Source organism: Trichomonas vaginalis, chromosome V (assembly GCF_026262505.1).
Source record: "Trichomonas vaginalis G3 chromosome V, whole genome shotgun sequence".
Taxonomy (NCBI): Eukaryota; Parabasalia; order Trichomonadida; family Trichomonadidae; genus Trichomonas; species Trichomonas vaginalis.
Window position 1 is genome coordinate 26,677,123 of NC_067207.1, and position 27,087 is coordinate 26,704,209.

The window sequence follows — 27,087 nt, forward strand, 5'->3', positions numbered from 1 at the left end:
CTGACTTTGAGTGTTTTAGATGAAAGGTCATTGTACGATTCGTATAAACAATATTGTCAAGAATATGGTTATATGACAGCGTCTAAACGAACATTCTTGGCAAATGTCAAAAGTCTTTTAGACGTACAGAATGGTGTATATACAAAGAAAAAATTTTTATGAGTAAATTTAAAAAAATATTTTTTTTATCCGATAGAAAAGATGGCAAAATTCATCTCAGTAAACAAGTACATGTCAGGACTTAAAGAAGAACTAGACCCATTCACATATTTGAATGTTTACTTCTACCATTTTGAAAAGTCTTCATTCAGCAAAGTTTGGAACATCGAACCAGTTAAGTTTGCTATTGTGACTAAAAATGGTGCGAAATTTGAAGACTTAGACATAGAAGGTTTGTTAGCAGTCAAAGAAAGTTTTGACAGAAGGTTTTCAAACCTTAAAGAAGGCAAAGCATACAAACTTGTTATACCTTATGAACCAAAGAAAGCAGACGACTATGAATATTATGAGTCTAAGATAGTTGAAGTTCAAGGTAAATTGGGTAAAAAGATTTTAGAGTCTAAGCCAGTGTTTACTCCTAAAGAGGAAGAGAACATTGACATTGACCCAGAAATGTTCTAAAAATAAAATTTTATTTTTACATGTCAAATTTCTTTTTTCTCTGGAACTGGTTCAGGTTCTTTCTTCTCTTCTTCTTTTTTCTCTTTCTTTTCTTTCTTCTTCTTTCTGGTGGAGTTATGTCAAATTTGGCGCAACTATATTTATGTAAAAGTTCTTTGTCCTTTAATAGCTCTTCTATTCTGTTTTCTATTTCATCTTCAAGAACAGCGCATGTGTCTTCTTTGCATTCTAAGAACTTTTGTTGGACTTCATCTTTCCAATCGGCGTCATCTCTGTCAACAAGTCTGTCATTGACAAATTTTAAGACTGCTCTGCTTAATGTTTTATGGTTCTTGTCATATTCCCAGAAACAGAACTTTAGAACAAATTCACCTTTCTTGTTTACACTATGTAAGATTTTATGGTCGACAGATGTTTTGCTGTCGAAAAGCTTGTCTCGAATATAGATAGCGAAATCGCTAGACATTTTCTAAAAGATAAAATTTTTAATTTTTCTAAAAATATGTTAGAAAAAAAGTTTGCTGACATTGACAAGAAATTTGAGAATGTTTTAAACAAGAACAAGAGGAAGTTAGAAAATGCTCAGATAAAGCCTATACATGACAAGTTCTTATTTGCTCAGAATGGTATAACAGGTCTAATTGCACCACCTGGGTCGGGTAAGACTTTCACTTATCTTAAAATGGCTGCACAACAACAAGAACTAGATGAGAAGAACCCATTCTATGAGTTAGTTGTCATTTGTAGTACTTCTGGTCAATTTGACCAAACCGTCAATTCGTTCAAAGATATTATAAAGAAGTCTAAGTTAGTATGTATAAAAGACTCTGAGTTGTTAGATTGGATAAAGAAGTACCAAAGAAGAGTTTTGAAGTATAATGCTATAAATGAGTATATAAATTCTAAGTTTAAAGACCCAAATGAGGAAATGCAGAGAATATTAGACAAACACCACTTCAGAAACAAACAGAAAGAGATAGAATACATTTCGAAGAAATTGCAATCTTACGATTGGAAGACATACCCTCATAGGTGTCTTCTTATCTTAGATGACTTTGCTTCTCATCCTTTGTTAAAGAATAGAGAACAAGATATGTGTCGAATTCTTAAGAAACTTAGGCACTTTAACATCTCAGTCGTAATATGTGTACAGACAGCAAAGAGTTTAAGTAAGGATGTTAAAAGAATACTTACTGACATTATACTTTTCCCCGGATTGTCCGAAGACGATTTCATGGAACTTATGAAAGAGTCCATGGCAGGTAAGTTTGACAGATATGAACTATGGGAGAAGTATAAAGTCATACAAGACCCTCATACTTCTTTCAGAATTCATATCTACGCAAACAAAGTTCAAATTGTAAAAAGTCAAGCTTGAAAAATAAAGAGTTCATTTACCCTACTTGTTTGAAGTTGTCAAAATACTCTGTTATTTTTCACTGTTTTCATGAGTTTTAGGCGACCCAGATAAAAGTCGGTCTCGCTGTTCTTCACTGTTTTCATAGAGTTTTGGCGACTAAGGTTTCTTACCTACTCGCTGTTCTTCACTGTTTTCATAGAGTTTTGGCGACTAAGTTTTTTTACGTACTCGCTGTTCTTCACTGTTTTCATAGAGTTTTGGCGACTAAGGTTTTCCGAGGGAAGCAAGCATATGCCATTTTACTCAGAATTTTGTTGCTGAATTCAGCAAAAATAATGTTTAGGGTAGAAGGTTAGATCTAACCTCTTTTCTACCCTCTTTTCTCACCTCATGAATTTTCATGATTTCAGTTAGTATGGTTATGTTGGGTACGGCGGCACTGCGTTCCACCTTACCCAATACTTGTGAATTTGACACTTTACGAAACCGTTAACGTATATTTTACAACACAAACGACAACACTAACTCAACCTTAAATATTTACAAAGCCGCCAACCACTTCACTAACGAACTCACTAATGTAAAAATAAACGTTCTCACTATCGTTCTCACTAACAACTTCACTAATGTTCTCATAAATTTTCCTCAATATCTTCATCATCAGTGTTAACCCTATTGTAGTCATACTTGAAGCCATAAACTTTCTCTAACTTCTTAACGTACAATTTACATAACTTACCTTCGTCATCGTATGGTTTAATGATATAACTATTTCTATCTTTATACACAGTCAATGAAAAGTCAACTGGTCTCGGATGTATTTGAAAGAACATGTTATGCTCAGGAAGGAAGAATAAATGTTTAAATGTATGTTTGTTATATGTTTTGATTTGTATGAGTTGCTTTTGTTCTGTCATTACATCCAAATAAAATAAAAATAATTTTAAAAAATAAACTTAAAAATTAATGATATCACCACCCTCACACGTATGAAAACATAGCACAAAAATAAATTTAGGTGAAGTGGTGAAATCTCACCTCTTTTTTCACCTCTTTTTTCACCCACTTGAATTCATTACTTTATAACTCTCTTCCTTGGTTTCTTTTTAGTTGCTTTCTTCACGTCTGTCTCCAACTTGACTGTCTTTCTTCTTCGTCCGTAATGATACCAGTTACTTCCACCAGTCAATGGGTCAAATGGTCTTTCGTAAGGGTTTCCATACATTCCATAGGGACCATACGGAAGAACTACTGGTGGAGAAGAAACATTTTCTTTAGTTCCATCGACTCTATTTAAATGCATTGTTTCACCTTTCATCTGGTCATTAAAGTCTTTTGCATGTTTTGCAAACTCATCGTCCTTTCCTAAAGCATTTTCTGACTCAGTCGCAACCAAATTGGATGCTTTATTTATGAGCCCTATTTTATTTAATCTTAACTTCTTTGCAACCCAGCCTCCAATCTTCCCTTTATTTGCATCTAATGTCTTCGAAACCCTTCCTCCACTCATTTTATTTACTGCGTCATAAGCTCCAAGTGCTTTTGCTCCAAATGCTAATGCTTTTGTTCCCATTGCGCCTAAAGCTGCCCAAGCTACCATTTACACCATATTAAAATCATCTCTCTTCAATATTATCTCATAAAAGTTCTCTTTACTGGAGAAAGTCAATGAAACATAAGCGTTCTCACGGGCTTCGTCCTCGCCGCGTTGCGGCTTCATAAACTTCTTTCTTATCTCATCTATTCTCAATAAAATGTCTGAACAATTGCTAACATCTTCTACAACAGTTATTTCATCATGAATGACCTTTAAAAACAAGCTCATTTAATATGCTATTAAAATCATTTCAATAATGAGTCCATCCTTTCCATCTTTAGGTAGCACAACATCTTTCATTGAAGAAGGTTCGACAAGTCTTATGTTAAACTTACTGACAAAGTTTGTTATACTATAATGCTTCGGTGGCGAATACATGTAGTTTGAAAGACATAATATAGATTCTTCAGCAAATTCACTTATACTGGATTTTATAACAATGTTCTCACGAGACCAAATACCACCAATTGACAATCTTGTAAGCAATCCTGCTGAACCTTCTACTGTAAACGTCGATGGTAACATTCCACGAAGGTCATCTATTGACATCGTTGAGTCACTGAATTTAAATATTTTCTTAAAGCAATCGTCATTATCTAACCATGCAATAGCTTTGAAGTTTTCATTCGAATATACATCTGCTTCATTAAATGTAAAACCTGACTTCTTTGCAGAGACGACTTTAAAATCTATTGCATTTGTTTCAAAATTATATACTATGGTAACTTCTGAAGGTAATGGATGTCCTTCCGCAGTCAGTTGTTCTCTCACTACCGTTTGAAGCTTTGTGTTAAAAACTTTCATGTCATCTCCTGTGTCTAGGTTCACATACACAGCAACAGGAAAACTATCTTGCTTCTTTGTTTCATCATTATACCTCAAAACATTAAAGTTCTTCAATAATATTGTTCTTCCTGCTGGAATACTTCTAACTTGTCTTATTTCAATAGCTTTCTCACCTCCTACATACTCTACCCAGTGTCTTGGATATTCATAAGTATACTGACTTTCTTGAATTTTGGTAGGTTTCATCATAACGTGTTCATAGTATATCTTTATACTCTTGTCAGTTAGACTCGGTGCTATGTTCTGAATATTTCTGACTTGCATTTTTAATGAAGATAAAATGAAGCATTTAATACATGACGTAGATGAAGACATGAATGAAAGCAGTGAAAAGCTCAACAGTTCTCTCATTCTTCCTTTCAGTAAGGACTATGAGTTCTGTTCAAATGGTGTGTATTTCTATTGTGGAAAGATGGGTTCAGGTAAGACATTTAACCTCATTCGTCATATACTCATAACAGAGCGTTTAGGAAACGACTCATATTATGACCAAATCATTATATCAGCAACTTCAGACTCTATGGATTCAACAGCGAAAACATTTATGTCAAAAGTTCAAGCCTCTGTCGTTAAAGTTCCAGATAGCGAACTCATTGAATTTCTTCAACGTTACATTCGACGTAAGAGAAAATATTATGCTATTGTAGAGTTCATACAGTCAGGAATGCAAAAGACTTCAGAAGAGATGGAAAGAATTATTGACAAACACCACTTACGTCAATACTCAGGAGTTTACGATATGAAACGACTGACAAACTACATTCTATCAAAACTTTCAAAATACCCCTTCAAAAAATATCCTTCAAACACTCTGCTCGTTTGCGACGACTTCGCCGGAAAAGGTTTAGTGTCAAAGCCTGACTCACCATTAGCTAACATCATAACTAAAGTCAGACATTACCATTTAACTGTAGCAATACTTATGCAAACATGGAGGTTTTTAGCTTTAAACATAAAACGTCTCATAACTGACTTCGTTATCTTTCAAGGTTTCTCACGTTATGATATTGAACTCATTTGGAAACAGTCAGGTATAACATTACCTTTTGAAGAAATTTGGGAAGCATATAAGTCTCTCATCTCTCCTCGTTCATACCTTGAGATTCATATCATGACTAATACCATTAAAGTCAAAAATATTCCATGGGAACGACCAACATTGTTTTAAAGTTTAACCTTCAATTGACTGATGGTAAACAAATTCCATGCATCTCTGTCGCCATTTCTGTTAATATTTTTGCTGTCATTCATATCATCCACTTCCCCATCCGTTAGCTTTTGAGGATATGTGTTAGAATAGCTGTTCTTAAATGAAGGCTTTTCACCTTTGAGAGCATAAACTCTATAACTTTCTGCATACTTTATGTTTGAACCTCCTGAGCCATCATTGACATAAATTTTTATAGGCTTCCACCCTTTGTTCATATTCCTGCTTCTTCCCTTAGCTCTTTTGTTCAGTAGTTCTACATCTTTATACACAGCTCCTGTCTCAGTGAATTCAACAATATTTTCATTCGTTAGCTTTACATTCAAACCCTTGTCGAGTATATTGTTCATTTCATACATATAAAAGGTTTTTATTCTATATGAAATGAGAAGCAAATCCATCTTAGCTGGTGCCGTTAATGTTCCAATTGAACCAACATCAAATGTTGACTCACGAACGACAAACAATATTGTCATAAAGAACTATAGTTCGGAGTGTTTGAAAGAGCCAGAACCAGAACTTAAGTCGGGAGGGCTCAAAGAGCCCATCTTGGCGCATGGCGCCGTGAATTTAAACTCAGCTTCAAACGCTAACGCTACATCAGATGTTAAGTTAGAGTATCCACCACTGGACCAAGTTCTTTCAAGAGAAGCCAACGACAACCCTTACACAAATGTTCAAACAAATCCTTCAGATAACGTAGACCATTACCTTCTTCAGTTATACCAAACAATTTTACTCAAAGACGATAAGAAGCTTTTGACAAATCTTATAAGCAAGAACCAAATAATTCTAACAAAGGAGGACCTTGAAAATGTTATCTCACGAATAACAGGGAAACAATGTGTCATTGACTATCTCGACCCTGAAATCGAATGCTGTGGTCAAACTCCACTATTCATGAAAATAGGTAACATCCGCATCATTGAAACACCAGGAACTACAGGAGTTGAGTTTAAGTATAAATATTCGAACGAGTATACAAAACTATCTACTTACTATAAGCTTTGCTTGAAATATGTTTTAGTAAATTAAAGCAGTCAGGAGGGCTCTTTGAGCCCATCTTGGCGCTTTGCGCCGTCAGTCAAAAAAATTCAAGTTAGCAATTTGTAATATCTGTCCAAAACTTCTTCAACAGTATCGAACTCATCTTCATAATGCAAACCTAATCTTATTGACTTGGTGCAGTTTTCACTAACACAATATAGCGCTTTGCGCTCGGCGCCTTTGACGCCTTTTTCTGTTCTCTTGACTGACATAACTAACTCATTTGTTTCATCAAACAGCAACAACCAAAGTTCATGACCTAATACATAACATTCATACTTTATATTTTTAGCTCTGAGTTCTCTTGTAAGCTGTTGCATTTAATATTTTCTAAAAAGTCAACTTCAACAGTCATTCGCACTGGTGCCTTCAGTTCTACAGGCTCTCCTTGAAAGTCAACAAGTCTGAATTGCATGTCTTTCAAATTATGAGGACTAATGCGAACCCATTTACCTAAATGAGTTGCTATGACAGGAACGTTTGGAATGAACATTGAATTGACTGCATAACAGAAGGATTTATATTCTACTGAACCTTTACTATTAACTCCTGAAATACCTGTGACATTAGCTATTTTGACTCAACGTACAAACAATTACCATAACATACGTATGGAACAGATTTCATCTCAATCGTTTTGTCAACACTTTTCAAAGGAAATGTCATATGGTATGCCCCAGAAGAAGTTGTACTCTATGACTCATTCTTGGTATCTTGAACTCTTTCTTGCTACTGAACTTCAATGTTCCCTCAGAAGAGAGTTCGACATCTATGTTGTCAATAGTTTCTTCATTTATGAGAGTATCTATGACTCCAGCAATTTTATCTATTCTATACTCGGCTCTGTTAGGAAATGTTACAACACTTCTTTTGTCATCTATTTCAAATCTCATGAAATCTGTTTCATCTGTTATGACAAAAGTTGCGATAGTATTGAAGTCAACAACTCTGAAAGCAAGCGCTTCATTCTGAAGACCTAAGTTTGTTTGTAGCTTTACTGTCCCGTATTCGTTTGGGTCTGTACTTTGCAAATAGAACAACATTTTATTCTCATTAAAATATGACTATTGCTGCATATGCGTATGAAACAAATGAAGCAAGAAGAGCACATGAACTAGTAAACGAAAACTCAACTTTAACCATTGAAGGCAATGATTTAGTCATTGACGATGGAAAAACTAAAAAAGTCATTGATTTCGATACTTTTAACACTTATGACCCATTCATTACAACAAGCAAGGTTCCCATCATAAATGATGGAACGGTGCAATATATAAATTCTACAGTAGATGCCTCATTAGTGAAAGTATTAAATGTTCTCATTGAATTGTTAAAGAGCTTTCGATTTGACGACAACATTAAATGCCTAAAGAATTTAGTCATGAATGAGAAACAAATTCTCGGCGTTGCTGGTAGCAGTAATGATGTACACCTTATGACATTAGAATATTATAACGAACATAAAGATGAACTGAAAGGAGAGAAGGGTGACACCGGACCTCAAGGACCACAAGGAATACAAGGAATACAAGGAATACAAGGAATACAAGGACCTCAAGGCGAAAACGGTTTGGATGGAAAGGATGGAAAGGATGGAAAAACTGCTAAATCATGGATATGGGACCTTATAAATACTGGTTTAACAGCTGCTTCATATGGAGTTCTTCAATACCAAATCGGAAAGATATGGGCGGTACTTGGTGAAGAAGTTTTAAATGACGTTAAAAATGCTTTGAACTTCATTTCAAATGGTTCGGATACTATTAAAACTTTATCTGGTTGGATGCAAGAAACAAGGAGTCAAATAGATACTGTAAGACGTATAGCAAACAATGCACGTACGGGATTGGATACTTTACGACAAGCACAAAATACACTAAAGGAAGCAAATGATATTCTTGGCTCAGTATCAGACATGCATGAAGATTGGCTTAAAGGTATTGACAAATCTTTAAAAAATCACAGTCAGTCTATTGCTGACTACAAGAAAAGTATAGATTTTTTACATAGTGCTATGGACGTACATGATGGAAGCATAAGGAACTTACTTAATGCTAACAATAACTTACCAGGAACTATTAAAGCATTTATAAAGTCCTTTGTAAAACCCGGTGCTCTAACATTTAGGTCTTTGAGAGCAAGAGCATTGAAGTCAAGAGATGCAGAAACTCCAACAGAACCTACAGAAGGAACTGAAACAACAGAAACTCCAAAAGAACCACCAAAACCAACAGCTAATGAAATATTGTTCGAATATTTTCCAAGGTACTCTGTTCTCATTGCATACATTCAAGAAATACTTAAGAAAGCAGACTTGACTTTAGGAGATGATGAAAGTTCTGTATATCTTTCGTTCCAGTTTCAAATAGCAGAACTTTTGAGACAGATATGCTTAATGTATGACAACATCTCTGATTTCACAAGATATGATGACGACCATGACCCCGAACATGGTGAAGAAGAAGTTTTACAAACATCCATTAAGACAGGAAAGGTTTTAACTCAAAGTCTCATTATTGACACCAAAGATGGCGAAGTGGACGTTCTTCAAGAGCTGAAGAAAAATACTTCTTCGGGAGGTGGTGGTAGGCATGAACTTGAAATAAATGAGATAGAAGAGAAATTAGCCGAAAAAGCAGATAAAGAACATAAACACAATATCTCCGATATAAATGAACTTCAAGCTACATTAAATAGTAAAGCGGACAAAAATGAACTTGACGCAATGAACAAAGTTTTGAAATCTCATAAACACAACATCTCCGATATAAATGAACTTCAAGCTACATTAAATAGTAAAGCGGACAAGAACCATGTTCATTATATAACTTCAGACGAACAGATTATAACGGACTACCATGGATATTTAACACGAAGTGATGAAGCGAAGACAAAAAATGTTAATGAAAGAAGATATAAATACATTCGTGCTAAAGGTTATGACATAAGCTGTACTGTACAGTATGATGTAGCTAAAGCACCAGAAGCATTTGGTTATACCGGTGAAATTTATGCCTCTACTTTCAATGTTAACGGTGTATTAGTTGAACCAAGATTTATGTTAAGAGTTAAGGCAAAAATAACGTTTGAAGATGCTATTAAAAGTAAAGCTGACAAAGTTGAACTCGAAGCAACGAACAAAGTTTTGAAATCTCATAAACACAACATCTCCGATATAAATGAACTTCAAGCTACATTAGACAGTAAAGCTGACAAGAACCATACACATAAATCCTTCACTACTGTTAGAGCAGACGACATAATATTGAACTTTGACCTTGGTTCAAGTGCACCATTAGAAAATCCAAGTACAAGCGTAAAAGATACACAATCTTAAATAAAAGAGTTGCAGGAATTGAAAGTCATGCCAGAAACTTTGAAGCACATGAACTACCAGCAATGTTAGATAAGAAAGCGACAAAACTTATGTGGATGCAGAACTAACAAAGAAATTTTCGAAACCAGATACAATGACATTTACAACAGAAATTATAAATGGTGAACCAGCAACTCCATTTGAATTTGTTAGAGGTCTTCAACCAGATACTTTTGAATTTTTCTTGGATAATTCTATTGAACTAACATTACATTATAAAAGTGGAACAAATGCAACATTTCATCCGGGAGATACATTCCAAATGGTATTTAATGACATAAGTTCTTTAGAATATGTTTATAGAGTTATGAGCATATATGATTTAATATATCCTATAGGAGCTGTTTATACGTCTATGAATCCAATAAATCCAAACACTTTATTTGGTGGTAGATGGTATGAAATAGTTGACAGTTTTCCATTCTACACTAATACGCAGTCAATGAAGATGGGAGGTTCAAAGAAAATAGGTATTGAAAACCTTCCTTCACATATGCATAGGTTCAGTGGAAGAACATCTGTGGAAGGAAACCATTCACATTCAATAACAAAAAGAGGTTATACAAATCTTGCAGCGGGTTCGGATAGACAGGGAATGCAGATATGATATCACAACTGACCCAAAGATGTTAGCACAGGTATTTTCTGTGGAACTGCAGGAAATCATACACATGTTGTAGCTGGTATTACAGACCCAGCAGGTAATGGAAAAGATTATATGCCTCCTTATATAACAATGCACGCTTGGATACGAGTTGGTTAAAATCTTTAACTTTACATAAATGAGCTTGAAAGAAGTATTCGAACAACATCCATGGAGGTCATTTAAGAATTCAATGAAGCTGCAAAGAGTTGGGGATTTACTAACAGAGCTGAAGTGAAAAGGTTCTTTGACAAAAATGTTGTACATCAAACAAAAATAAACCCTTACGACTACTTTTTACCAATTTACTCCAACACTCCTGACGCATACCAATTTGACACTCTCATTCAAAGCAGAAAAGGAGGACATAAACCATTCCTCATCTTCATAAATGTTAACACTCGTAAAGCATATGCATATCCAATGAAAAATAAAGGAACTCGTGAAGTGTTAAGAGTTTTACAAAAGTTTGTAGCAGAACATAACCCAAGTACTTTAACATCAGACCAAGACGGTGCATACCTCAGCAACGAAATCACAGATTTTCTCATTAAGCATAACATAACTCACTACACTACTGAAGACCATAACCATAACATACTCGGCATCATAAACCGCTTCATAAGAACTCTCAGAGATTTAAATCAAGAGCGAGACTTTACCGAAGAAACAATGAAACATTTTCTCGAAGTTATAATTCCTCAACACATTCTACAACAGGACATACACCAAATTCAATGACACAACAACAAGAAGAAAAGTATATACAAAAGAAACGAAGCCAAACACAAAATATCAGAAATTCAACACAATTTACCCTCATTCCTGGTACAAAAGTTCGTGTAGTTCTTGACGACAAACCGTTGACAAAGAAACGTTTAAGGTTAAGTAGAAACTATTATATCGTAGACTCTACACAAGGTAATGGATATCTTATAAAAGCTGCTGACGACTCCATAGCATTTTACCCTCGACATAATTAGTGAAAGTAGTAATGGCAAACTTGCTGAAACCATTGACGAAGCAAAGCGAGGAGTGGTTATTGAAATACTTGGCTACAACAAACGATGACACTTATAAAGTAAGATATGAAGGAGGCGTTGAAGATGTTATACCATCTAAGAACTTGAGAGAGTCGAAGCCAACACATCTGGGACCATTAGAGCGGGAGTACTGGAAAGAAAAAATATGCCAGAAAGAATAAGAAAATTCTTCTAAACTTTTTCGTTGGATGTAAATCAGACAAAAATATAATTTAGGTGAAGAGGTGAGATGTCACCTGTTTTCTCACCTGTTTTTTCACCCCAGTTTTTCACAAGCGTTTTACATGAATTGTACGATGTATATTTGAAATCCTAAACAATTTCGTAGCTTCTATTTCTTCTGTCAGTATGTCAAAAGTTTTAACAATGCCGAAAGTTTCTTTATATTTCTTCTTGACGTCAGATAGAAGGAAATCGTCAGCAGTTGGATAGTTTTTGTTCAGAAATGCTAACATGTCCATTTTATTTTCTGCTGGCTTTTCTGCTTCTTTCTTTAAGTCTGCATAGTCGTTTCGCATTCTTTCTATCTCTTTGACGGAGTAGTTATATTTCCTAATTGCTGCTTTACATTTAGAACATTGCGGATTCATTTTTGCGTTATATTCTGAAACCTTACCTGCTAAAACAACTAAGGCGTCAATGGTTTTCTTTAACTCAAAAGCAGTTGGTCTTATCTGTTCGTTCCATATTTTACCTCTTCTATCTTTATCTCTTATCTGCCATACACATTCAGCAACTAACGAAACAAAGTTATCGTAGGTCTTAAACTCCCCGGATTTATATATGTCAGAAACATTCTTATATACCATGTCGCAATCTTTGTCCATAACCTTATGGTTGCAATGAAATCCTAGAAACTCATAGTTTACCTTTCGAATGAACTTCTTTATTTCTACTGAGTCAGTTGGTTTCACTTCTATTTCATCGAATTCAGGAATAGTTAGTTTTTGATGCTGAATTTCAGGTAGTTTAGGTAAATGGTCAATAATGTCCTGCATTTCATAAAGATACTGTTCATTTGTTTCATCTTTCGCACTACAGTCTAAATTACTTGTTAAAAGTTCTTGCTTTATCTTCTGGATTTTTGTTTCGAAAGTATATGAAGAAGGAATGAAGCTTTTCATCTCTACTAACATTGACGTAGGATTCATGACTAACGAGTTTGGTGAAGTTGTTGTGGACAGAGTCCCGCCGTTCGCGGCTTGAATTGTTGTTGTGCCGATTGTTGAAATCATATCTTTACATACAAAATAAAAAAAATAAATAAAATAAAACTAACTTTATTTTTTCTATCTTAAGGAAATTCATGAAAATTCAAGACCCTTTGGGTCTCGCCGCTTAGCGGCTGAGGGTGAGAAATTAGGTGAAAAAAGAGGTGACATCTCACCTCTTCACCTATAATATATTTTTGGTCATTTACACTCATTTACGAAGAAGTTATGACAAAGCATTTACGAAGAAGTTATGACAAAGCATTTACGAAGAAGTTATGACAAAGCATTTACGAAGAAGTTATGACAAAGCATTTACGAAGAAGTTATGACAAAGTCACGAGGGTGAAAAATTAGGTGAGAAAACAGGTGACATCTCACCTCTTCACCTAAATTATATTTTAGGTCAAAGCTTCCACGAGAGAAAAGATTCCTCATTCGCTAAGGATTCCAAAAATGAAAAAATCATTGATTTCGGCTGAGAAAAAACAGCAAAACCCTTCTTCCACGGGAACAAAGAAATAAAGAAGAAATAAAGTAAATTTTTTATTTATTCCCGTGGAAGATAGAGCACTTTTATGACACTTTTTATTCACGACAAACAAGACAAACAAGACAAATAAAGAAAATAAGAAAATACGGCGCTGTCGCGGTTCGAACCACAGACCTTGACCCCTCCATAACACCACCTTAGACCACTGTGCTACGTAGCCTGTCGACATAAGATTTTATAAATTGCATATTTGACGTAAATTTATTTCCATCTGGCTTCCCACTGCATAAGATATTCATACGTGTTTGTAAGACATTCATTAAACTTCTTTTCTATTGCATCTAATCTTGCGTTATTTTTTTCAATAACTTGTCTGTATTCTTCATCATCTCCAGCAGTGTTTGGGTCTTCACGTTTAAAATATTCATTGTTAACCAATTTTTTATCTACAAATTTTATTAGTGTTTGATTCACTTCGTTATGATAACGGTCATATTCTTTCAATACGTAAGTGAAGACAAAATGCGTCGTACCTTCAATCTTAAAGCTTAAAGAACTTTCAACACAGTTTTGAGGGTCTGTCAGTGCGTCAATGATATAGTATTCGAAGTCAGTCAATAATCTTTTTAAAGTCATTTCATACAGGATAAAATTTAATGTTGTGAAGAAATAGTGTTTATCTCAGAAAAAATAACGCTAATTTTATTTTTATTTATTTTTTTATCCTGTATGTAAGGACAGATATGTCAACATTAGAGAACACAACAACTGCTATCGTTCATGAAGTCATAAATGAAGAATACGAGTACATACAATATAACAAACAATTGAGACTCATTCGTTCTGTCAAAGACGACATGTACCAAATGCAAAGTATAATGAACGCTCTTCGTTCTACAAAGCAAGCATATCATTGGTTTGAAAACCAACAGGCAAAAGAACTTTTAGAAGAATTTCCTCATATGATTGCTTCCCTCGGTTTTCCGAGGGAAGAGATTCCGTACGAAAATCGCAAGAATTTGGCACCTGGTTTGAAAGGTTATTATGTTCATAGACTTTTAGTAAATGCTGTAGCAATGTGGGCTTCACCTCGTTATGCTTGTTATATTTTCATGATGTTAGATGAACTATATAAAGCAGAACGTGGAGAGATGGAAAAGAAACTTCAAGCAAAAGATGAAGTCATTGAATCCAAAGACAAAAGCATACAGAAAAGAATACCACGTTCAGTACCAAAAGGAAAGGAAAAGAGTTATAAGTATATGATATATACTGAAGAGTTGGAGAAAGAAGAAGATAAAGATATGGTTATGTTGCATTTAGTCAGAAGAAACAACAAGAGCTTTTATGACCTTGCTAAGATTTACAAATCTGACAGAAACTGGTTCTATCGTGAAAACTTACCGATTTCAATGACACCGAATGAGCAAATAAAAGAAATTGTCAAAAATACTCTTCCTCAAACACACTATGACATCAAAGGTTGCACAATACTTACCTTCAAAGAAGACTTAACATTACTGAAGGAAAAAATAACAGAATATTTCGATAACTTCAAAGAGGAAGAATGAAGTCACGACAACATTAACGAAGAAGTCACGACAACATTAACGAAGAGAGAATGAGGTGAAAAAACAGGTGATATCTCACCTCTTCACCAAAAATATATTTTTGGTTAAATAGCTTCAGGGTCAATTTCTTCAACCATTTCACTTCCTTCGTCAATGTCAATTGAAGCTTCTTCAACCTTTGGTAAGAACTTTTGTATAACATCTTTGTTCGTTATTGTCTTCAGAGATGAAGGATAATATTTCACATTTGTTTCACCCTTCTTATATTCTTTCTGTTCGGAAAGATTCATAGCAATACTGAAGAAGTCAACGTTAGAGTTCTTTATGACAGTATAGTGTGTATCTTTGACATTCACGAAGAAACCCTTTTGTTTCAAAACTACTGCTAACTCTTGTGAAGTATAACGTTTGCGGTCAATGACGATAGCTAATGGTCTGACATACTGACCAAACTTAGATTCTTTCACAAACTTCTTGTTAAAGATAACATTAACGTTTGAAGCATTATTGAACTCATTCTTGATGGCAGTAGCGAGAGCATTGTATGAAAAGAACTTGCAATCTTGCATGTGTTTCATTAAAATAAAAATATTAAATTATTTTGAAAAATAACTTAAAAAAATCTAATCTAATTTTTTCAAAAATATTTTTTTTATTTCCTACTAAAGATGTATCGGAAGTTGTCTAAGTTAGAACACTCGGAAATAAAACAACTTCTTACAGAAGCTAATATAGATGTTGCAAAGCATTACGCAACAAACAAAAAAGCACTCGCTGACTTCATTAAAGACTACAATGGTGCAATAAGTTATGATAGAATTCATGAGTTCATAAAGCCGCAACGCGGCGAGGACGAAGTCCATGCAAGAGCATTTCCTTTAAATGACATTGCTATTGACTTATATCATAGACGTTCAATACCTCATGAAGTAAGAAGAGAAATGTTTGACATAACAAATGCAAACGTTGGTGAAACAAGAAGAGCTGTACCTCATGAAGTAAGAAGAGAGATGTTTGACATAACAAATGCAAACGTTGGTGAAACAAGAAGAGCTGTACCACATGAAGTAAGAAGAGAAATGTTTGACATAACAAATGCAAACGTTGGTGAAACAAGAAGAGCTGTACCACATGAAGTAAGAAGAGAAATGTTTGACATAACAAATGCAAACGTTGGTGAAACAAGAAGAGCTGTACCACATGAAGTAAGAAGAGAAATGTTTGACATAACAAATGCAAACGTTGGTGAAACAAGAAGAGCTGTACCACATGAAGTAAGAAGAGAAATGTTTGACATAACAAATGCAAACGTTGGTGAAACACGAAAGAGAGATGACACACTGAAACAACAGAGAAGAGAGATGTTTAAAAGTGCTATAGAACAAGTTCGCAAAGCTAACGATGTCATTCGTTCCATTGACGACAAACCAAAAGAAGGTGAGAGATGGTTAAAGAAAGATGAAGAGAATAGGAAGAGAAATGTGAAGTCAGGCAATAGACTCATTGACTTTAACATCGAAGCTTTAGATGAACCAAACAGAGACTATTTACACAAACATTTCGGTAAGGTTTTCATGAGACTCTTAGAGAAGATTAAAATAAACTCCCAACAGAGATGGATGGTATGTTATAAACTTGGTGGAAAGTATGAATGTTCTACGTTAAACCTCAATAATATTGGAACATTACTACATCAGCTCTTGAAGGAGAACTTTATATCAGAGATAGAAGCAAATGCTGCAGGTATTGTTGAAATGCACTATGACTTCTTCTTGACAAACATAAAGAATCTTACCGAAATAAAGATGTATGATTTAACAGAATATGAAGGCTTAACGATGTCAGATGTAAAGAAAGGCAAACCAAAAAAGAGACCATATAGAGATGAAAGCACACTGACAAATGACCAGAAAGCCATTTTGGAAGCTCTTAAGCAAACAGGAAACCCAGCACTTATAGAAAGCTTTTGGAAAGATAATGGTGAAAAGAAGTTTTATAAGAAGAGAAGCGGTCAGTTCTGGAAGTATCTTTGCACATTACCTATAAATCTTGAACGCTACCAAATCTTCAATGAACTGAACAAAAGAACTGCAACACTTATGACAGAGGACAATTGTTTCGTTTATGCTTGCATTCAGGCTGGAGTAAATGAAGAAACTATTGACCACATGAGAGAAGTCATTCGTGTTAGAGACTTTCCTCAAAGTAAAGTACAAGAAATTTCTGACGCAACAGGTATATCATTTAATGTTACCATTGGTTATTTCAATGACTCAAGACATAATGAAATAAAGAGATATATACCAAAAGAATGCGAAACTGTTAGAACTATTGACTTACTTCTTGTTGAAGACCACTACATGCTAAATGAAAGATTACCAATGACAACATACTTCATTCGAAACTATAAAGAAATTCTCAAAGCTTGTGGTGGAATGAACATTGAGAAACAGATGAAGATTTATACAAAGAAGAAGATAAATATGTAGTTCGTTATGATAGAACAACACCGTTATGGGATGTTATGAAAACATTGTGGGAGTGCAAATATTTCGAACCTATTTCTTATGGAGAACTTTTCAATTACTACTGACTTATATAAACAGAACCTTGCACCATTTAAAGATTTGACATATGCTCCAAAGTATTGTGTACAACTGAAGAAGAAAGCAGAGTCAAAAGAAGTAAATAAAGCTAAATGTAAATTCATACCTGAGCACGTTTTCTTTGCTGACTTTGAGTGTAGTACGGATGGCTTTCATAAAGCTTTTAACATCTGTTATGACAGTGAAGATGGTTCAGTTAGTGAAAGCATTTGGGGTCAAAACTGTGCAACAGAATTTTTGGAAAGACTTCCTGACAAGAGTTTAATATATTTTCACAACCTCAGTTATGACATAAACTTCATCTTAAGACACATGACAGAAGTGAAAGGAACTCCCATCATTAAAGGTTCACGAACAATGCAATAACTGGCTTATATAAAGGACGGGCAATTATTATAAAAGACTCTTACAGTGTTATAAATAAGAAGCTTAAACTATTTCCTGCTATGTTTAACTTACAAACAGGACCGAAAGAAGTATTTCCATATAACTACTACAGCAGTGTTTTGTTAGCAAATGACAACAGAACTGGTGTCATTTCTGAAGCATGTAAGTTTATCCATGATGCAGATACATTTATGAAGAACATAGATTCCATCAAAGGTTGCAGAATAGATGAAACCACTTCGACTTAGAAAAATATAGCACGTTTTACTGCAAACAAGATGTAAGAATTTTAAGAGAAGGTTTTGTAAAGTTCCGCAATGACTTATTGAAAGAGTTTGATTTAAACGTTTATGACTACGTTAGTATTTGTTCTATTTGCTAACAAGCAGCCCTTCCAGAAATAGTGGTGAACTTACCTTGGGCTTCATGACCTTGCGCAAGTAGTCTTTTACGCAGTCGTTTATTTAAATTAGGTAAACTGCCTCGTCAAATCCTTCTGGCATTCCGAGTCTCCATCCGACAGAAAAAAGTTTTTTCCTTCCGACAGAAAAAGTTTTTCCTTCCGACAGAAAAAGTTTTTTCCAGTTTTCCGTCCGTAAACCATTCAAATTTTTCGAAAATTGAGAACTTTTTTGGTCGAACTTCAGAAAAAGTTTTTCTTTCCGACAGAAAAAGTTTTTCTTTCCGACAGAAAAAGTTTCCTTCCGACAGAAAAAGTTTTTCCTTCCGACAGAAAAAGTTTTCCTTCCGACAGGACACAAACGAATGTCCCACGTCCCACCAACCCAGTCCATTCCCAAACCAGAGGAACCTAAAGAACCACAACAGTCTCCTCAGCAACCTCAGTTCCAGCAAGTACCTCCGAATTTCTACCAATTTCCACCTCAAGGTTACTACCTACCACAAAGGCTTCCCGAATACCCTCCTCTGCCTATGCCTTACTTCCCCAACCCTTGGATGTTCCAGCAAGCTCCACCCCAGCAATTCCAATCTCAATCCAAATCGAAGAGAGACCAAGAGTTCGAAGAAGGTCTGAACCGTTTACGCAAAGAGTATGCCATAGCTCCAATTGAGAGAAAGTTGTTCCCGGACCAAAAATATAATTTATGTTAACATGTTAGATCTAACATGTTTTCTAACACGTTTTCTAACCTCTTGAATTTTCATGACTTCTTCGTAAATGTTTTGTCATGACTTTTCGTAATGAGTGTAAAGGACCAAAATAATGTTTAGGGTAGAAGGTTAGATCTAACCTGTTTTCTACCCTCATTTCTACCCTCTTGAATTTGTCATGAATTTCCTTAAGACAGAAAAAATAAAGTTAGTTTATTTTTTATTTTATTTTTTTATTTTGTATGTAAGAACAGAATGACAAACATTGAGTTTGAAACAGTTAAAAAGATAGACAATGACACCAAATTGGTTAGAATAGGTGATTTAAACGTAAGATACTCAAGAAATACAACAAATATTCTTTGTCAGACATTTTATCTCCATCTGGAAAGAGACCGAAGGACTGGGTTAAAATTGCTTCTACTCAGAAAATTTTGACAAGAAATCCTGAGCTTTTAATATCGGTAAGATTCTATGGAACTACAGCATATCTTATAGACAAAAGTCTTATACCAATAGTTTTGTTATGGTTAGAACCAGATTGTTGGATAAACTTCATAACATATGGTTCATTCGTACGGAACGTTGCAGTGAAGGCTTACTTTACATCGTTCAGAAACCGAAGGACTTCAACACAAAAAGATATAAGATAGGTAAGGACATATAATATAACTCTTAAGATATGACTCTACAGTCAATAGAGTCAAGGTTGTGTTCTTTTAATGATATGAAGCTGCTGAAACAGAAACTGTGAAGTTTTTGAGAAAATGTATTGGTGCTCCCACGAAAGGTAAAGAAACGTTTGGAGTAGATGAGATAGATAAAGCTATAAATTATTTTGACGAAGTTGCTGGAAAATACATGTAAAGCGTTTATTTTTGGTCTTTTGTTGAAAGTCAGAAAATAAAGTTAGTGTCATTTTTTTGTATTTTTTGTATGTAAGATATGATTTCAGGGATTTTTTTGACGAAGTGTCAACCTTCACTTCGTCAAAAAATAACAGTTATCTAATGAAAAGTGTCATTTTTTTGGTATTTTTGTATTTGACGAGAATGTCGGGTAGATGGTTAGATCTAACCTGTTTTTCACCTGTTTTCTAACATGGTCTAAAACTCTCGAAAATCATGAAATTTACACCAAAAATATATTTAGGGTAGATGGTTAGATCTAACCTGTTTTTCTCACCTCTTTTCTACCCTCTTGAATTTTCATGACTTCTTCGTAAATGTTTTGTTCAAAGACTTCTTCGTAAATGTTTTGTTCAGACTTCTTCGTAAATGTTTGTCAAGACTTCTTTCGTAAATGTTTTGTCAAGACTTCTTCGTAATGATTGTAAAGGACCCAAAAATATAATTTAGGGTAGAAGGTTAGATCTAACCTGTTTTTAACCTGTTTTCTACCCTCTTGAATTTTCATGAATTTCCTTAAGATAGAAAAAATAAGTTAGTTTTATTTTGTGATTTTTTTTGTATGTAAGATATGATTTCAGGGATTTTTTTGACGAAGTGTCAACCTTCACTTCGTCAAAAATAACAGTTATCTAATGAAAAAGTGTCATTTTTTTGTATTTTTTTGTATGTAAGATATGATTTCAGGGATTTTTTTGACGAAGTGTTCAACCTTCACTTCGTCAAAAAATAAAGTTATCTAATGAAAAAGTGTCATTTTTTTGTATTTTTTTGTATTTGACGAGAATGTCGGGTAAATGTTTTGTCAAGACTTCTTCGTAAATGTTTTGTCAAGACTTCTTCGTATAATGTTTTGTCAAGACTTCATCGTACATGTTTTGTCAAGACTTTCTTCTATCGTAATGAGCGTAAAGACCCAAAAATATAATTTTAGGGTAGATGGTTAGATCTAACCTGTTTTCTCACCTCTTTTCTACCCTCTTGAATTTTCATGACTTCTTCGTAAATGTTTTGTCAAGACTTCATCGTAATGAGTGTAAAGGACCCAAAAATATAATTTAGGTGAAGAAGTGAGATCTCACCTGTTTTTTCACCTCTTTTTTCACCTCTTGAATTTTCATGAATTTTCATGAATTTTCCCGAAATAAAAAATAAAGTTAGTTTTATTTTTTTTATTTTTTTTATTTTGTATAAAAAAATAAAAATGTCAACAATCGGCACAACAGCAACAATTCAAACAACAGCACCAAACTCGTTAGTCATGAATCCTACGTCAATGTTAGTAGATGATGAAAAGCTTCATTCCTTCTTCTATACTTTTGAAACAGAAATCAGAAGATAAAGCAGAACTTTTAACATGTAATTTAGACTGTAGTGCGAAAGATGAAACAAATGAACAGTATTCTTATGAAATGCAGGACCTCATCGACCATTTACCCAAAATACCTGAAATCAACAACAAAAAACTCACTATTCCTGAATTCGACGAAATTGAAGTCAAAGCAACTGACTCAGTAGAAATAAAGAAGTTCATAGAAGGTAAACTATGAGTTTCTAGGATTTCATTGCAACCATAAGGTTATGGACAAAGATTGCGATATGGTATATAAGAACATCTCGACATATTATAAATTGAAGATTTAAGACCTACGACAACTTTGTTTCGTTAGTTGCTGAATGTGTATGGCAGATAAGAGATAAAGAATAGAAGAGGAAGGATGGAACAAACAAATAAGACCCGCTATTTTTGAGATAGAGAGCAATTGACGCTTTTAGTTGTTTTAGCTATGTAAGGTTTCAGAATATAACGCAAAAATGAACCCGCAATGTTCTAAATGTAAAGCAGCAATGAGGAAATATAACTACTCGTCAAAGAGATAGAACGTATGAGAAACGACTATGCGGACTTAAGAAAGAAGCAGAAAAACCAGCAGAAGATAAAATGGACATGTTAGCATTTCTGAACAAAACTATCCAACAGCAGAAGATTTCTTCTATCTCGACGTCAAGAAGAAATATAAAGAAACCTTCGCACAGTTAAACATTCGATGTACTTAAAAGAAGAAATAGAAGCTACGAAACTGTTTAGATCTCCACGAATTCATAACGTTTTACATGTAAAACGCTTATAAAAATAACTGGGGTAGAAAAGAGGTAGAAAACAGGTTAGATCTAACCTTCTACCCTAAACATTATTTTTGCTGAATTCAGCAACAAAAATTCTGAGTAAATAATTTTGGGCTTGTGTCAAACCGTTGAGTTTTCACAAAATTTAAAAAATAAACGTTTAACCATGTAAAAAGCTTATAAATAACTGGGGTAGAAAACAGGTGAGAAATAGTAGGTTTGAATCTAACCATCTACCCTAAACATTATTTTTGTCGTGATTTACGCTCATTACGATGGAATAGGAAGTCTTTGACAAAACATATACGTTCATGTTTTGACAAAACATTTACGAAGTAGTCTTGACAAAACATATACGTTCATGTTTGACAAAACATATACGTTCATGTTTGACAAAACATTCTTCATGTTGACAAAACATTTACGAAGAAGTCTGTGACAAAACATTTACGAAGAAGTCTTGACAAAACATATACGTTTAGTTTCGATGAAATAGTAGTATGGTTATGTTGGGTACGGCGGCACGACGTTCCACCCTACTCAACTCAACCTTAAAATATTTACAAAGCCGCCAACCACTTCACTAACGAACTCACTAATGTAAAACTAAACGTTTCTCACATCGTTCTCACTAACCAACTTAACTAATGTTCTCATAAATTTTCCTCAATATCTCATCATCAGTTCTGTAACCCTATTGTAGTCATACTTGAAGCCATAAACTTTCTCTAACTTCTTAACGTACAATTTACATAACTTACCTTCGTCATCGTATGGTTAATGATATAACTATTTCTATCTTTATACACAGTCAATGAAAAGTCAACTGGTCTCGGATGTATTTGAAAGAACATGTTATGCTCAGGAAGAAGAATAATGTTTAAATGTTATGTTTGTTATATGTTTTTGATTTGTATGAGTTGCTTTTGTTCTGTCATTACATCCAAATAAAATAAAAATAATTTTAAAAAATAAACCTTAAAAAATTATGATATCACCACCCTCACACGTATGAAAACATAGCACAAAATAAATTTAGGTGAAGTGGTGAAATCTCACCTCTTTTTTCACCTCTTTTTCTCACCCACTTGAATTCATTACTTTATAACTCTCTTCTTTGTCTCCCAACTCTTTTAACTTCTTCTTAAGTTCAGCAATGTTGTTCTCATGAAGTTTAATCTTCCTTAATATACCTTTCTTATCTATAATGTTGTTTATCTTCTAAACTGAACGTTACCATCCTTCATAGTAATGAAGTTAAAAAACCTTTCATTGGCAAGCGCCTCCTGATTTAATGTATTCTACCAAAAATTTTTTGTTCATTGCTCAGTGACTTTAGTCGTCATTTTACTCTAAATAAAATGTTCAAATATAAATAAAACTAACATTATTTTTTTCAGTAAGGAACGCAGGGAGTTTTTACGATTTATTTGAGGAGTAGTTCTTGGTTAAATGTTGGAGTCGGTTTTGGAGCTTGCAACTTTTTGAACAGGAGCTTTTGTCTTTCATATTCATTAGGTTTAGTCATTGAAGGTGTTGTCTTGGTTGACTAGGCTGTTGGATTTTGAGTTGGTGTTCTGGCGGTATGGTCGTGGTAGTTTGTGTATAAGATTCACATTACGCTTACAGTGATTTATGTATAACATTGTTGCATGATATGTGTTTCGTTTTTCACTCATTACATTCATGATTACGTCCTGCTGTAGTAGCAAACCTAGTGGGAGACATAATCTTATATAAGGACTGACACAATGCTATATTGACAGGCGCTGGTGGAACACCTAACTTGTGAGACTGCTCTTTTGCCATTGTGCAGCTCGTAAGACATAATTCAATAGTGCTCCATATCGTTTGGTAAGTTTGTTCACAATGGTGAAGGTTCACGAAGTTGATGAAGAACTTTAGTAAGCTAAAAATAAACGTTCATCCTTTATCTCTCACGTCGTCAGTTTGCTAGTATATGAGCTGTCAAAGTCTTATTATTAGGTATGCTGATGTTTCTTACTTGTATTGCAAAGCAACAATCCCTCATAAAATCCATAAGTTGGCTTTGGTACGTTATTCAGTTGCTAGTTCAATAGGTCTTTAAACAAACAATTTGTATGTTATTGGAAGCAGGTAGATGTTTGACCTTGCTGGAAGCAAAGTCCACTTTCTGTGAAACCAACATAAGAAATGTGTGTGTCATAGCTTATCCATTTATGTTCCACACTACATCACTCACCAATGACCTTCATATAACATCTTCATTCAATCCCTATCATATCATGTTTGTATTGCCAGCGTTTGCGCATACATTTCATAAAACAGTCCTATGATCGGGTCTTGCAGGCATATTCTCATAAAGCTGCCCATGGAAGCTGAAGCAGTAGAATAAGGTCGTCAAAAATTAACATAATAGTTTCTTTTCTTCTAATAGGCGCCAAATACTTTAACGATTATTAGGCGGTAAGCTGCGTAAAGGCCAGCTTGAAACTATCTGTATTCTGTGAGAATGAACCCCATAGATCGCAATCCATAACTTTAACAGGAAAACATAAGCCTCGGTTTGTATAATTTCTAACACAGTTCTTGTATAAATTGTTAGGTCTAAGAGAGATGACTTGGATGAAGAAACATTCAATTAAAAATCCTTTGTTCGAAAAGTAGCAGACGGACTAACCTCATCATATGCAATCAAAGTATAACGTGTCCACTAGCTTCTGACTGCCTTCTTATCATAGTGAATGCTTCATTTTCCATGAAGCAAATTTTATTGTCGGTGGATTTGAATCTGAAGCAAATGCAACTATTAAGAGTTGGACTGGAAAGCAATGATACATACAGATACTAGATGTGCATTTGTAATGCGTCGCTACGAACTTTACTTTTAAGCTGAATGTTTCCTGCAAAAGCTGGAATAAATGAGAAAGCTTCTAATGGAGGAATCTTCTAACAGGAATCTTAAACGAAGTAAAAAAATGTTTTTCCTGCTGTATTGGACATAACAATTGTCCTGTTCTGCAATGTTCCGAATGACTCGCAACACATTCATGTCGAGTTCTTGAGAAAACATCTACTTTCTTATTGTGTTCGGTAGTTTTGTGAGTTTGAAGTTTATAATATGCTTCTTTCTCTTGCGTTCGTTCCTTGAGAATATACGATACGACCACCTTGTTGCAAGCGATATATGATATCCAGCAAACTGGCATAGCAAGCGTCATCGAAAGCCAAATCCAAATATCTGGTGGGTTTGTTATGGAACCGAACAATTTCTTTATCTGCAATAATTGACCTTCCATTTTTTATACGTAATGAATCGTTTGTAAAGCGTCAACCATTTTCACCAGGAGGTGAGAGATTGAAATGTTACCCATGTGTTATCTTTAGCAGTTCCCCCGGTTTGTGATGAATCTTTTGGCAAATATTTTCTATTAGTGTCACCAATTTGAACTGCATTGTTATGATATGCGACAATAATGAGCGAAATCTGATAATAGCTCTGCTGGAGTAAATTCGTTTTAAGCTGTTCGTTCTGCTGTATTTCTTCAGATAAAAATATCTATTTCACTGTCATTATTCTCACTCTTCATTTCTTGATCTTCGTGGTGGAAGTTCTGAACGATGTAAAGTAGCCTTCACTGCAACGTTCCGTATCGAATGAACCATATGTTATGAAGTTATATCCAACAACTGGGTCTAACCATAACAAAACTATTGGTATAAGACTTTTGTCTATAAGATATGCTGTAGTTCCATAGAATCTTACGATATTAAAAGCTCAGGATTTCTTGTCAAAATTTTCTGAGTAGAAGCAATTTTAACCCAGTCCTTCGGTCTCTTTCCAGATGGAGATAAAATGTCTGACAAAGATATTTGTTGTATTTCTTTGAGTATCTTACGTTTAAATCACCACTATCTAACCAATTTGGTGTCATTGTCTATCTTTTTAACTGTTTCAAACTCAATGTTTGCATTTCTGTTCTTACATACAAAATAAAAAAATAAATAAAAATAAAACTAACTTTATTTTTTCTGTCTTAAGGAAATTCATGACAAATTCAAGAGGGTAGAAATGAGGGTAGAAAACAGGTTAGATCTAACCTTCTACCCTAAACATTATTTTTGGGTCCTTTACACTCATTACGAAGAAGTCATGACAAAACATTTACGAAGAAGTCATGAAAATTCAAGAGGTTAGAAAACGTGTTAGAAAACATGTTAGATCTAACATGTTAACATAAATTATATTTTTGGTCCGGGAACAACTTTCTCTCAATTGGAGCTATGGCATACTCTTTGCGTAAACGGTTCAGACCTTCTTCGAACTCTTGGTCTCTCTTCGATTTGGATTGAGATTGGAATTGCTGGGGTGGAGCTTGCTGGAACATCCAAGGGTTGGGGAAGTAAGGCATAGGCAGAGGAGGGTAGTTCGGGAAGCCTTGTGGTAGGTAGTAACCTTGAGGTGGAAATTGGTAGAAATTCGGAGGTACTTGCTGGAACTGAGGTTGCTGAGGAGACTGTTGTGGTTCTTTAGGTTCCTCTGGTTTGGGAATGGACTGGGTTGGTGGGACGTGGGACATTCGTTTGTGTCCTGTCGGAAGGAAAAACTTTTTCTGTCGGAAGGAAAAACTTTTTCTGTCGGAAGGAAAAACTTTTTCTGTCGGAAAGAAAAACTTTTTCTGTCGGAAAGAAAAACTTTTTCTGAAGTTCGACCAAAAAGTTCTCAATTTTCGAAAATTTGAATGGTTTACGGACGGAAAACTGGAAAAACTTTTTCTGTCGGAAGGAAAAACTTTTTCTGTCGGAAGGAAAAACTTTTTCTGTCGGATGGAAGGACTCGGAATGCCAGAAGGATTTGACGAGGCAGTTTACCTAATTTAAAAAACGACTGCGTAAAAGACTACTTGCGCAAGGTCATGAAGCCCCAAGGTCAAGTTCACACTATTTCT

General features: G+C 34.6%; 12 protein-coding genes and 2 pseudogenes across 14 annotated transcripts, besides 2 other annotated features; 10 read left to right on the top strand and 4 right to left on the bottom strand.

Annotated features, from left to right (window-relative positions):
• Positions 1-2,176: part of a mobile genetic element that runs on past the window's edge.
• Positions 202-621, top strand: TVAGG3_0408540 (protein of unknown function, DUF4108 family; the record flags this gene model as incomplete). Its single annotated transcript, XM_051233001.1, has 1 exon — positions 202-621. One exon carries the CDS (start codon positions 202-204, stop codon positions 619-621), a length of 420 nt encoding a protein of 139 aa, XP_051102731.1.
• On the top strand, positions 1,304-1,999 carry TVAGG3_0408550 (protein of unknown function, DUF4106 family; the record flags this gene model as incomplete). The annotated part of the gene is made up of 1 exon (XM_051233002.1): positions 1,304-1,999. The coding sequence occupies one exon, from the start codon at positions 1,304-1,306 to the stop codon at positions 1,997-1,999; it is 696 nt and encodes a 231-aa protein (XP_051102732.1).
• A 213-nt stretch (positions 2,177-2,389) lies between the features above and the next one.
• Positions 2,390-27,087: part of a mobile genetic element that runs on past the window's edge.
• Positions 3,218-3,581, bottom strand: TVAGG3_0408570 (protein of unknown function, DUF4107 family; the record flags this gene model as incomplete). The annotated part of the gene is made up of 1 exon (XM_051233003.1): positions 3,218-3,581. A coding segment is annotated over one exon (364 nt), but the record flags the coding sequence as incomplete, so codon positions are not given.
• On the bottom strand, positions 3,807-4,544 carry TVAGG3_0408580 (uncharacterized protein; the record flags this gene model as incomplete). The annotated part of the gene is made up of 1 exon (XM_051233004.1): positions 3,807-4,544. A coding segment is annotated over one exon (738 nt), but the record flags the coding sequence as incomplete, so codon positions are not given.
• TVAGG3_0408590 (protein of unknown function, DUF4106 family) lies at positions 4,837-5,592 on the top strand (the record flags this gene model as incomplete). Its single annotated transcript, XM_051233005.1, has 1 exon — positions 4,837-5,592. One exon carries the CDS (start codon positions 4,837-4,839, stop codon positions 5,590-5,592), a length of 756 nt encoding a protein of 251 aa, XP_051102735.1.
• On the top strand, positions 6,016-6,666 carry TVAGG3_0408600 (uncharacterized protein; the record flags this gene model as incomplete). Its single annotated transcript, XM_051233006.1, has 1 exon — positions 6,016-6,666. The coding sequence occupies one exon, from the start codon at positions 6,016-6,018 to the stop codon at positions 6,664-6,666; it is 651 nt and encodes a 216-aa protein (XP_051102736.1).
• Positions 7,739-8,404, top strand: TVAGG3_0408610 (organellar and viral DNA polymerase type B; the record flags this gene model as incomplete). Its single annotated transcript, XM_051233007.1, has 1 exon — positions 7,739-8,404. A coding segment is annotated over one exon (666 nt), but the record flags the coding sequence as incomplete, so codon positions are not given.
• Positions 10,837-11,438, top strand: TVAGG3_0408620 (annotated as a pseudogene). The gene has a single exon. A coding segment is annotated over exon 1 (602 nt).
• TVAGG3_0408630 (uncharacterized protein) lies at positions 13,706-14,080 on the bottom strand (the record flags this gene model as incomplete). Its single annotated transcript, XM_051233008.1, has 1 exon — positions 13,706-14,080. The coding sequence occupies one exon, from the start codon at positions 14,078-14,080 to the stop codon at positions 13,706-13,708; it is 375 nt and encodes a 124-aa protein (XP_051102738.1).
• TVAGG3_0408640 (KilA, N-terminal/APSES-type HTH, DNA-binding family) lies at positions 14,188-14,984 on the top strand (the record flags this gene model as incomplete). The annotated part of the gene is made up of 1 exon (XM_051233009.1): positions 14,188-14,984. A coding segment is annotated over one exon (797 nt), but the record flags the coding sequence as incomplete, so codon positions are not given.
• Positions 15,684-17,063, top strand: TVAGG3_0408650 (organellar and viral DNA polymerase type B; the record flags this gene model as incomplete). Its single annotated transcript, XM_051233010.1, has 1 exon — positions 15,684-17,063. A coding segment is annotated over one exon (1,380 nt), but the record flags the coding sequence as incomplete, so codon positions are not given.
• TVAGG3_0408660 (uncharacterized protein) lies at positions 18,774-19,116 on the top strand (the record flags this gene model as incomplete). Its single annotated transcript, XM_001295133.2, has 1 exon — positions 18,774-19,116. A coding segment is annotated over one exon (343 nt), but the record flags the coding sequence as incomplete, so codon positions are not given.
• Positions 21,234-21,913, top strand: TVAGG3_0408670 (annotated as a pseudogene). Its single transcript has one exon. A coding segment is annotated over exon 1 (680 nt).
• Positions 26,371-26,718, bottom strand: TVAGG3_0408680 (uncharacterized protein; the record flags this gene model as incomplete). Its single annotated transcript, XM_051233011.1, has 1 exon — positions 26,371-26,718. One exon carries the CDS (start codon positions 26,716-26,718, stop codon positions 26,371-26,373), a length of 348 nt encoding a protein of 115 aa, XP_051102741.1.